General features: G+C 37.2%; 1 protein-coding gene across 2 annotated transcripts in view; it reads left to right on the top strand.

Annotated features, from left to right (window-relative positions):
* MRPS9 (mitochondrial ribosomal protein S9) overlaps positions 1 to 12,945 on the top strand; it is a 65,090-nt gene that overhangs the window by 27,571 nt on the left and 24,574 nt on the right. For both annotated transcript variants that reach the window (XM_082743635.1, XM_082743636.1), the window contains exons 3-4: positions 4,953 to 5,015; positions 5,101 to 5,131. In XM_082743635.1, coding sequence (XP_082599761.1) covers positions 4,953 to 5,015; positions 5,101 to 5,131 — 94 coding nt within the window. The remainder of the gene's footprint in view (positions 1 to 4,952; positions 5,016 to 5,100; positions 5,132 to 12,945) is intronic.

A 12,945-nucleotide genomic window follows, 5' to 3' on the forward strand; every position in this document is an offset into this window, starting at 1 on the left:
CACCTTGTACATGCCCTGTCAGTAATTAGTAATAGAGTATATAATATAGTATAATATAGTTAATACAATACAGTGTAGTTGGTTGTGTTATTATTATCACCTACAGTACCTGGGTGACTTAGTTGGTTAAGCATCTGACTCTTGGTTTTGGCTCAGGTCATGATCTCAGGGTCATGAGATTGAGCCCTGTGTCATGCTCATGGTCAGCGCCAAGTCTGCTTCCTCTCCCTCTGCTCCTGCCCACCCCCTCTGCATTGCACATTCTTTCTAAAATAAATAAAATCAACATTATCATCTAATATAATGAGGAATTATGAATTAATAAATACGTGTTTTTTCTTAGCTGAGGTTTTTGGGTTTTTGTTGTTGTTTTTAAGGCAGTGCTACTTTTTCTGATCCTTCTAGGAAATTTGAGAATATTTCTACCAAAATCTGTACTAACTTTTTTTTAAGTCAATACAGAGATTGCCTGTAAGACCTAGACACCCTTTGCAGTCAGTTCCTTATTTTCAAGTTCTATTGATTAAATTCCTCGTGACTTGTGTATGTCTTAGTTTTCATGAGAAATCTGCTGTGAGTTGAAATTCTTTACATTTTTTTTTTTAAAGATTTTATTTATTTTATTTGACAGAGAGATCACAAGTAGGCAGAGAGGCAGGCAGAGACAGAGGGGGAAGCAGGCTCCCCGCCGAGCAGAGGGCCCGATGCGGGGCTCGATCCCAGGACACTGAGATCATGACCTGAGCTGAAGGAAGCGGCCCAATCCACTGAGCCACCCAGGCGCCCCATGAAATTCTTTACATTTTCATTGCTTTCTTGAACTCTTTCATTGTTCATGTAGTACTAGTAATTTTTATATTTGAAAATGATACCAGGGACAGCTTGAACCTGATTCAAAAGTTGGTTGGACTTTCAGCCGTGTAATCCTGGCATGCTTACCCCAGGCTGCAGAGTTGTACATCAGTCTTCCATGCTGTTATTCTCACCCAGGCCTTGAGTCAGTAGCCCCTTGGCTAAGATGTCTGACCAGCCTTGGGAGTGCCATGGCTGATTGTGGGAACCAGGCCTGAAGGCTAGCTGGGCTACTACAGGTGCTGTAGGCTCATGGTGGCCCTGCGGAGACAGGTTAGATTGGGAAAGATCTGATGGACTTACTTTTTAATTTTTAACATTTTTCATCTTTTTATTTTCAAATTTTTCAAATATCCAGAAAACTTGAATATTCGGTGAATATAAAGACACTTGCACATACATACCTTTCACATAGATTTGACAGTTAACATTTTGCCACATTCCCTTTCTCTCTGTATATATAAAACTTATTTGGAGTGAGTTGAAAATGCAGTATCATTACACCTAACTCCTAAATGTATCCGCATTTACTTTAGCCCTACATACATGCATCCTTCATACCATTTTTCCATGGTAACCACGTTTATACCTAGTACAATTAACAGTAAATCTGTAACACTCTATAATCTATAGTCTATACTTAAATTTCGTCAGTTTTCCCTAAAATGTCTTTATAGCTAGCTAGTTTTGTAGAATCCAGACCACTTGTCTTACATGGTTGTCTACATTCTGGCTTTCTGCTTGCTCCTGGTGATTAGATTTAGAATGTATAAAGGGTAATACTTGTGTGATATTGTATACTTCTTGTTCCCTCACACCAGGAGGTATATAATGAGCTTGTCCCACTATTGATTGTACATCTGACCCCTTGGTTAATGTGGTGACCACCGACCTCTTTATTGTAAAAGTGATTTTTTTCCCTTCATAACTAAGTCATCTGTAGGGTGATTATTTGAAGTCCATTTGAATATTCTAGGCCCCAGTAACCTTTTAGCCAATGACTTTATCATCCACTGGTGATCCTTGGCTGAAATTGAAGATTACTTTGGAGGTTATAAAACGGTGATTTTCTACATCTTTCATTCCTTCTACTTTTAATAACTGGTATTGTTTCATAAAGAGGCCTTCCTTTTCTCCTTGCTTCCTACCTCAGAACCCTGGAGAGAGTGAGAGAGAGAGAGAGAGTGAGTGAGAGAGAGACAGTGAGTGAGAGTGTGTGTGTGTGTGTGTGTGTAGAGGCATACTCTGCAACATGTATGTATTGAGTATGTTTCCAGGCATTGTCATTGTTCTTTTTGATGTTCACATTGTCGCAAGTGTGGTCCGTGGAAGCTTCTTGAAGCTGGTTTCTCTGTCCTTTCGAGCACTTCCTTGTTTTCTGGCACAGGAAGGTGTCTCAGGCTTATTCTTTACTTTCCCTGCCTTAGGCCTAGGATTAATCCTTTTCCTGAGATGCTCTATTCTTTATACTAGGAAACTGTATTTAGAAACCAAGATTTGGTTGCTAGAGTCCACTCCTTGATTCTAGAGTTTCATTAAGCCTGTGCTCTTTGAGGGGACAGAACTAAAAAGTAATCTCTTTTAAATATTATAGGAATAATCCAGGAAATAATATTTTTTAAAGATCCCAAGTATGTTTTGGTTTGTCTAATTCAAACTTAACATTACATTTCTTTTATGTTTGTATCCTCTCTCCTGAGTAACATCTTGGTCACCATAAAATTGATACCTTTATTTACTTTATGCTAGAACAGACACAAAATGTTTCAGAATTTTAATATTAATATTACTAACAATAAGCCTTCTGAGTAAAGTTGAAGAATTCTTTGGCTGTTGTGGTGTTTTGTTGTTGTTGTTTTTGTCATTAGAAATTAGGTTTGTATAGGGCACCTGGGTGGCTCAGTTGTTTAAGCCTCTGCCTTCAGCTCAGCCTATGATCCTAGGGTTCTGGGATCCAGCCTCACATCGGGCTCCCTACTCAGTGGGGAGCCTGCTTCTCCCTCTCCCCACCGCCCCTGCTTGTGTTCTCTCTCTCTCTCTCTCTCTCTCTCTCTCTCTGTCAAATAAATAAAATCTTTAAAAAGGAAAGAAATGAGGTTTGTTTATTTTGTTTATATTAAGTTTTAGAGTTTCTTTTGAAAATGTTGGTCTTTAATACATACAGCATATTTGTGCTTCCAAGTTCAGCTGAATAAAGGCATCCCCAGGAAAGCCTTACTCATCCCCGTAGCCCTCACCCTACTGCCGCCTACTCCTTAATAAATGATCATTTTTATTTGTTTACACTGTACCGTTCCTTGTGGAATGAAACCTATGTATATTTTCCCCATTCCTATATGTATTTTCTTATTTTTTTTTTCTTGTACCAAAGGTCACACTCTAAGCACATTTCCCTTGTGTCTTGCTTTTATCAATCCTTTTTTATGCTAGAGTGCTTGGTGGCATGGACATGCCATCATTTATGCCCCCAACCTTGGAGTGGGGGTTCTAATATTTTGCGGTTGTAAATCAGCGAATAACCTGTGATGGTGTTGGTTTTGCCTGTGGAGGTGTAGCTTATATAGAGGAATTCGCCATGTTTTCTTCTCATACTTGTTTGATTTTCTGTGTTCGACCATCTGACCCATCTGCGGCTTATCCTTGTATATGGTGTCGGGTTTGCGTCCACTTTTATCTTTTTCCAAATGGCAATCAGTTGTCTCAACATCACTTATTAAAAAGTCCACCTTTTCTCCCTCAGAGAAGGAAAGGCAGAGTCGTCCCTGGCTTTAAAAAAGAAAAAAAAAATGTTCACAAAATTAGCACTCTGCTGTGTGATCGAAGGGTTTCTTAAGTGTCCATTTTATTGCCAGAAGCCCAAATGGGAAAATGAAGCTTGACTCAGAGACACAGATGGGCTCCCTAAGATAACTGAATTGATAAGCCCCAGGTTACAGACCCCTGACTTTCGGGGGTGGAATCCGGTCTTAGCACTTTGCGTGGGAGGGCACAGAGGCCCATCCTGAGAACAGCTTCTCCACAGAGCAGCGCTGTGTCTGCGTGAGCTGCCAGTTCATTTAGAGTTCAGATGCAGTGCTAATAAGATCCAAGGCCACAGACTTCTCATCTGATACCATTCGAGAGAAAGGAAAACGCGTGTGCTTTGCTTTTGATTGTGAGGAGTGGTGTTGGCGAAGACACTGGCATGGCTTACACAGTTGTTCTCAAGTTGGTGGCAGTCCTGGGAGGTGGAGGGCTTTTGGAAATGTGTGCGGGCAAGATTTGTCACAGGTGCTAGGGTTATTACCAGCAGAGATGGTGGAGAAGGGCCAGGGCTGTTAAGTGACCTACAGGACAGGGAAGGGCAAGGCTGCCTACTACGGAGTTGTCACACTCAGAATGCCAGTAGTGTCCCCATTGAGAGACAGACATTTCAGAGAACCCGGTTGGGAAAATGTAGTATAAAAACCTCTCAAAACTTCCTAGGAAGAGTTCAGAGAGCATCTAAAAACACTGGGGCTGTCGCGGTGGGTGAGGCTTGGAGCCTGCTCTTCTCAGTATTCGGTCTCTGATATTCGCACTGCTAACAGGGAGTCCAAAGTGGGGCTCCTGAGCACATTACCACAGAGGTTGTAGAGGGGCACCTCTCGTTTGCTTTTGAAAGAGGGATTTGGGGACACCTGGGTGGCTCAGTCCATTAAGCCACTGCCTTCTTCGGCTCGGATCATGGTTCCAGGGTCCTGGGATTGAGCCCCGCATTGGGCTCCTTGCTTGGCAGGGAGCCTGCTTCTCTCTCTGCCTCTGCCTGCTTATGCTCGCTCCCTCGTGCTCTCTCTCTCTCTGACAAATAAATAAATAAAAATCTTGAAAAATAATAATAAAAAACAAAAGAGGGATTTGTGGGAGCACATGCATATTTGAAACTGACACTTGAAAATTGTTAATAACCAGTTTAATAGTGACAAATAATTTTTCTCTGGGGGATGTGTATGTGGTCATTTTTTTCTCCTGTTTAAAAGATTATGAGATCTCTGGCATGTACTAAGCACTCAGAAAGTATTAGTCATAACATTAACTTGTGTTTATAACAGTTGTTAATTAACCTTTGTGTATATTTTCAGAGAGCTATTGCTTACCTTTTTCCGAGTGGTTTGTTTGAGAAGCAAGCCAGGCCAGTAATGAAGGTAATTCTCTTCACTAATATTTTTAAAATTTCACTTAGGTCTGTAATATGTTACAGTAATTAATGCACTGTAATTTATTTTACAGCATCCTGAACAGATTTTTCCAAAACAAAGAGGTAAGTAAGTTTGCTCCTAATAAATGAGCAGTAGCTTTGCACAGTGGCAGTATTGTAGCCAATGAGGTTTATCTGAGGCGCGATTATTGCTGATTATTGCTAATTGAAGAATGAATGAGCAGTGCTTCCTTCACTGCAATGTCAGGTTACGTATCAGCAGCCACCCACATATGGTGGGGACATGCCCCTGTGTCATGGCAGTTGTGAGGCTGGTCAGCAATATTTTATAACTAATAATAAATGACTAGAATTTACAAATTATTTCTTTTTAATTAAATGATATTACAATTAGATCAGGTTAGAATTTATGCCTATACTAGTGTTACACTCATTTATCTGCATTCTAAGATGCCGTTTTGAGGAAGAGTTTGGTATAGATCTGCTGGAGACTAATTCACCTTTATTCAAAAATGGAAAATTTTTGTTCATTTTGGAAGCACTGAGTATAGACCCTCCCACCCCCCATCCCCCCCACTGCCACCCCCGCTCTTTCCTTTGTTGATATAATTCCATTGTCTTTTGTCTTTTATTGTTTCTGATAAGCAGTTAGCCATCATCCTGTCTGGCCTTCTCTTTTCTCTGATTTCTTCTAAGATTTTCTCTTTATCTCTTAACTGTGTAAAATTAAATTTGAAGAAAACATACATCAGGCTTTAAGGTTGCCAGGAAATAATAATTACTGTTTTCCAATTTACATTAAAAGAAAGCCTATTAGCCAGTGTTGACTGGTGGTAATTATCGGTTTAATTTAAAAAGCTAAAGCTAGGGTGGCTCAGTGGGTTAAGCCTTGGACTCTTGATCTTAGCTCAGGTCTTGATCTCAGGGTCATGAGTTCAAGCCCTACACTGGGCTCCATGCTGGGCATTGAGCCTAATTTAAAAAAACAACAACAAAAGATTTTAAGTACTAAAGCTAGAAATTACTTCTTTAAAACGCTCAGTATAAATTTATACTTATTCATCAATCTCTTGCTATAATAACTCTAGATGGTTTTCTTTCTTTCAGTAGGTATCTATTTCTCCCAATTCCTTTTATCCCCATTATCAAAGTTTTTTAGTTTTGGTTTCCTCACAGTGGAACAAAGAACTTAAATTTCTAAGAAATCTAAATGCAGAATATTTCTGTATTTCTACAGATTTTTCCTCTAACCACAATGAAGTGGAACAGACTTTTTTTTTTTAGAAGCTTGCCTTTCAGTTTTTCTGAAGCATTCAATTTCGTTTTCACAGCACCAAAAATTGTCTTTTCTATTTCTACTCATATATCATCTGCTTATATAGTACTTAATTCACGTAATTACAGAAATAAATACAATTGTAATAAATAGATTGGGAATGGACACAGCTGACTCTTCCAAAGCATTTAACTCTGCAGCAAAGATGTGTAGATTTCATAGAGAAGAGCCTGGTAGCCACAAATTCTTACTGTACAGGCTGCATTACTCAGTCTCTTTTAGAGCTGATTCAGTAGAGATTGGTAAGAGAGCAGATATTTCAATAAAAAAATGTATTTCTTTTGCACTGATATATCTGCTAAGTCTTAACCTGTGTTCAGAGCTAGGCACTCTTTTTTTTTCCCTTAAGATTTTATTTATTTATTTGAAGGAGAGTGAGCAAGAGAGAGAGAGCGTGAGCAGGGCAGAGGGAAAAGCAGACCCCCTGCCAAGAAGGGAGCCCGATGTGGGGCTCGATTCCAGGACCCTGGGACCATGACCCGAGCTGAAGGCAGAAACTTAACTGACTGAAAGCCACCCAGAGGCACCCAGAGCTAGATGTTCTTTCATTCTACTTCTCTACTTCGCTCTTTGAAATGATAACTTTTCTTTTGAATCTTGTTAAAAAAATTAGGGGCCCTTTTATAAATGAATTGTCTTTCATATTTCTTCATTTCTCTGACATAGTTGATTATAAACTATAACATCATTTCAACTGAGAGCTCTTGGGGAGATAATAAACGAAGGCTGTGTTACAAGTGCACATCCGTTTTAAAGATGCAGCTCAAGTTTATCGAAGTAGAACTGTATATACAGGACATAGAAACTTAATGGCTTTTTCTGTAAATGTGGTAACTGATTTTTTTTTTGTTTTTAGTAGCTTCTCTATATATCAGCCTCACAGGCTCCTCACTTACATCTCCTGTCTCTTTGTCTCTTTGCATCTCTTGTATATCTGTGCCTTTAAAACTGTTCTTTCAAATCATACCAGCTTCTCAGTATTAGAAATTTGTCATTACTATCAGCTAGAATGTAACAACTGAAACTTCCAGACATCCCTGCAAAATGCTTCTGTTATTTTGTCAGTATTGGTGGGGTTTTATTACATACTGCAGTTAACTATATTTAGACAGAATTCCTTTAGAATTAGCAAAATATTTTTTGCCACCTACCTACCAATTTTGCTATACTTTGTAAACATAAGACAGACTAATTTTTATGTTAAAAAATCAGCAAAATTTAGATTTGAATAGATTATGATGCTTGTAAAGTGCCACCACTTCCTTTATTAAAAGATGGAAGCTTCCAGATTGAGTTAACATAAAAATCTTACTCTACTGTTTAAGGCAAGTGATAAAAATGTCAGAAAAACAAAGATATATGCCAGATTGATGACAGACGCAAGGAATAGCACCTAACGAGATGAAATGGAATTCAGGGGGGTTGAGGAGTGGTTCGATGAGACAAGAATGTTAATTGATATTGATAGAATCTAATATCCTTTAAGTGGATTTGATGACCATGAACCTTTTTGTACCATGCATTTAGCATTGAAATGTTTGTAGCAAAAGCTGTTAAATAAGGCTCTAAAGAATTTGAATAACACAGCATGATTTTATAGCTTACACATACAGGTACAAAAATATATTTTTCTGTATAGATGCTAATGGAATATTAATAGAATTATGATGTAAGAGGTCATAGAGAAAATCTAACAAGTTCCAAAAATGTAGAAATTATATAGGTTAGATCCTCTGACTTCAGATCACTAGAACCATAAAACTGTTGGATTAAAGAGGAAACCAGAATTGAAATTACAGATTATTTAGAAATGTAGAAAGATGAGAACAGTTCATATCAAACCCTATGGGATATAGGCAGGTATTATGCAGAGGCAAACATAGTTAATAGACATTAACAGAGACTGGAAATAAATGAACTCAGTATTCATTTCAAGAAAGTAGGAAAGGAATGAAATTGATGAATGAAGAAATTTTAAAGATGAGGCAGGATAAATGAAGCCAACTAGTTCTTTGAAAAAGCCAGTGAAATTGATCAACATCTGGCAAGTCTGGTCAAGGAAAAAAAACATAAACGGACAATATTAATCATTTTCAATAATATTCAGAAGATATTTTTATCTATTTATTTTTACTAATTTTTAAAGGTTTTATTTATTTGACAGAGAAAGACTCAACGAGAGATGGAACACAAGCAGGAGGAGTGGGAGAGGGAGAAACAGGCTTCCCGCTGAGCAGGGAGCCCGATGTGGGGCTCAGTCCCAGGACCCTGGGATCATGACCTGAGCCGAAGGCAGATGCCCAATGACTGAGCCATCCAGGCATCCCTTCAGAGGATATTTTTGAAGTAAAGATTGTTGTGGGTAGCTTTATTCTAATTAATTTGAAAAATATCCTAATTAATAACTAGAATTTATTGAAACTTCGAGTGGGCCAGGCGCAGTTCTGAGTGCTTTGTATTTGCTCATAATCTTCATAACAGTTTCATTAAGTAGATACTGTTACATGTCCCATTTTACAGATAAAGGAATTAAAACCTGGAGAGTAATCTACCAAAAACACAGCTGGGAAGTGGCTGAGGCAGAGCCTCAAACAGCTAGATAAATAGCAGATTATTCTGAACACCCAAGAAGTCAGTCTGAGAGAACAGAACTACAGGTCTACAAGGAAGTGGCTGAAGCAAGATATAGGTAGGCCCTAACAATCTCAACTGCAAAGCACTGCCACACTTCCCTGATTCTCAAACAGGTAGTAATAATCTTAGGGAGAATACTGGTTAGACTAAAAGCTGGGAAAGTCAGAGGTGATCAGAGATCTAATCAGAGAGGCACCAGGCCCAGAGGTTCTGTAAGTGAGTTCTGTCATACTTGAGAAAGCTTGAACTTTTACGTTATGTGAACTGTTGCAGAGCAGAAAGATAACAAAACCTTCAGGTTCATTTTAAAGGCTCAGACAATTACTAGATCTGGATACGAATTGCATAAAAACTTGTAGTCTGTTCTCACTAAATAAAATGATAGCAAATGAAATAAAGAAATATAAATATAAATAAATATAAATAAATATATAATTAATAAATAAATGATATATATTATATAAATATATATTTAATATAAATATTTATATTTATTTATATAATATATAAACACATAATATGTAAATGTATAAGTAATATATAAACATACTTATATATTATGTATAATATATTTATAATAAATATATGAATATTATATAAATAAATGTATTATTTCTATTTATTTAAATTATACTAATATAATATAAAATATACTTGTTTATAAATAAATAAATATAAATATAAATAAAATATTAAGAGAAAATACCAGAAGACCTTTTTACTCCCAGGAATATTAGGATGGTTTAACATTAGGAATTTATTAATGAGTTGCTTGAGTCAGGAAGTAAATATTTTCATAGATGAAGAAAAGGTCATTAAACAAAATTCAGCATTTTTTGATGAAACTCTTAAACTAGAACTAAAAAGAAACTTTATTAGTTTGAGAAAAACTATCATGAGAAACAAACACATTAAATTAAAAAGCATGGCACTGGAATTACTTTATCTTATGTCCAGGAATAAGATCAGTATGCCTGCACTTGCCTGTGGTATTCGGTATTATTTTGAAAGGCTTAACCAGTGTGATTAAAAAAGGCACAGAGGTTAGGAATAAGTCAGTTATTATTCATAGATGTTAAGATTGCCCACCTAGAAAAAACAGACCACAAACTAAAAACCATATTAGAATTACAGTAGAATATCCTTATTTGGATATCTGAATATTGAAAATATTTAAACTATGTGAGTTGTAATTTTTTTTAATGATACTCTTTTTTTTAAAGAGTTTTATTTTAGATAGGGCACACATGAAAGAGAGCGAGCACTTGCAGGGAGTGGGGGAGAGCAACAAAGGGGGATGGGAGAGGGAAGAGGGGAAAGACTCAAGTAGACTCTATGCTGAGTCTAACTTGGGGCTCTGTCTCAGAACCCTGAGATCATGACCTGAGCCGAAATCAAGAGTTGGACGCTTAACCGATTGAGCCACCCAGGTGCCCCTTAAGTGGTACTCTTATAAAAGCATGCCACAGTATAGGTGAAGGGCAAAGTGCTAATTGTACAGAGATAATATGAGCATCCTGCCGATTGACAACATGGTGGCCAAACCCACACAAAGCAGTATGGAATGGCGTGTAATGATGATTTAAGTAACACAATGGTCACATGGGTAACAAATAAATTGCGATTTTTCTCACCTATATTTTGGTGGACAGGAGCTGTTTCAGAAACATTGAATTCCAGCTTTACAAATACATATCTACATATGCACATAGAAAAATAGGTATCTGGGTGTATTCTATTTTTTCAACATTTCTTTGTATACACTTCATCTGTTCTAATTTTACATCTATAATTAAATTATTAAACTTCTGTTAAAGTTTCCCTTGTCATCTCTTGGTTGAATGGAGTTCATCTTCTAGTAGATTCTTCAAAGAGAGGTCATAGATTACAAAATTTCTTGAGCACTGACGTGTTTAAAATTATTTTCCTATAGCCTTGATACTTGAAGAACAGCTAGGCTAGAGGGAAAAATCTTTGGTTCACACTTTCTTGAGTTTCTTAGAAGTGCTGCGCTATTGTTGTCCTGCTTTGTCTGTTGTTCTTGAGAAGTCTCAGATCAGTCCAGCTATTCTTTCCTTATAAGTCATTTAATCTTTTTTCCTGGTGGTCGTAAGGATTCTTTACCTTTGTTTAGTAGCTTTGTGGAAGTATGACATTGAGTTGATTATGAAAAGTTAGCTTATTGTGCTGGCAGTGAGCTCTTTCGGTATTGTAGATTCAAGTTCTTTATATCCAGGAAGGTTTTTTTAATAGTTTAAAATATTAGTTCTGTTTCACTTTGTTTTGCCCCTTGGGACTCCAGTTATGTAATTTTTATTCCTTCTTTGGTTGTTTTCTAGTCTGTCTTTCTGACTCATCTTCATTTTTTCTTTGTCTCATTTTCATTTTCTTGATGGTCTTTGTAGTTTTTCCTCCAGTGTCCTTTATTATGTTTTCAATCTATTTCTTCTTCTAATCTATTTCTTCTTTTAATCTATTTCTTCTATATAAGTCAGTCTACATTTCTGATGATTTTAGCTTTTTTCCTAATTCTTCTCTGAGTTTAATCAAGTTTCATTACTTTCAGTTTTTTTGTCCATTATGGGCTCATATTTTGAAGATTTGATGCAGACTATCCTCCAGTAAACGCAAATGCTTGTTTGAAAATATTTAATTCAGTTTGGAGTGTTGCATTTCACTTTCCTTCTGTTTTGTCATTGGTTTTACTAAGGATGATTTTCTTCAGCTGAGCATTTGGGTTATTCTCATTTTCTGTTTTATTTTTGTAGCAGTCTTTAAAAAATAAATGGGACAAGGCATCCACATTTCTGTGGACAGAAGTGTCCCCCCCCCCCCTTTTTTTAAAGATTTACCTATTTTAGAGAGAATTAGCACAGGTGGGAGGGGTAAGGAGAGAGAGAGAGAATGCATCTCAAGCAGACTCTGCACTGAGACTAGAGCCCAACACAGGGCTTAATCCCATGACCCCAAGGCAATGACCTGAGCTGAAACCAAGAACTGGGCACCCAACCAGCTGTGCCACACAGGTGCCCCAGAAGTATCCTATTTCTTAATCCACTCATGGAATGTAAAAAAAAAAAAAAAAAAAAAAATAGAGTGTATCCAGAACATGACAGAATTGGGTCAAGACTTAAAGGTTCATTATGATTTTGGAATTAAGAAGTTCACACTCTAGAATAGAATTAAAGTTGTTAGTTGAAGGATAAACATACAACTATCAAATAATGGATAATATTATGTCCTTAAGTCACAAAAAAATGAAAAGGACAAAGATCGGTAAATTACCTATTTTAAAATTCAAAACTTCTCTTTGGAAAAAAGGCAGTATAAATTTAAAAAGCAAGCATCAGGGATACCTGGATGGCTCAGTCAGTTAAGCATCCGACAAAGTAAGCAAAGGGGAAAATAGTCAATTCATAAGTGAGAATACAAGTAACCAGTAAACATAAGAATTATCAGATCAGAAACAGTGTTTTATAAAACAATGATAAATCATTATCACTTACCAGATTAGAAATTGTGAATAGTATGTGTTAGCAAAGAATTAGAAACAGTCTAAATGTTCACTAAATAGGGTAGCTAACTAAATGTCGGAGAATCTACTGTGAAGTAATGTGCTGATAATCAAGAGAGAGCTAGTTCCAGGGGTTTTGAGTGGCTCGGTCTCGGTTAAGCAGCCAGCTCTTGATTTTGGCTTGGTCATGATCTCAGGGTTGTGCGGTCGAGCCTTGTATCAGGCTCCGCACAGACACTGGAGCCTACTTAAAATTTTCTCTCCCTCTCCATCTACCCCTACTCCTCACTCCTCACTCACGCGTTTCTGCTCACTCTCTCCCACTCCCTCTCTTTCACTCCCCAAATTGAAAGAGAAAAAGGCAGCTCCAGTTGCATTAGTACAAATGAGACACACTGTTGGGTGAGAAAAGGAAGTGAAAATGGTGTAGTG

Source organism: Mustela nivalis, assembly GCF_964662115.1.
Source record: "Mustela nivalis genome assembly, chromosome: 8".
Taxonomy (NCBI): Eukaryota; Metazoa; Chordata; class Mammalia; order Carnivora; family Mustelidae; genus Mustela; species Mustela nivalis.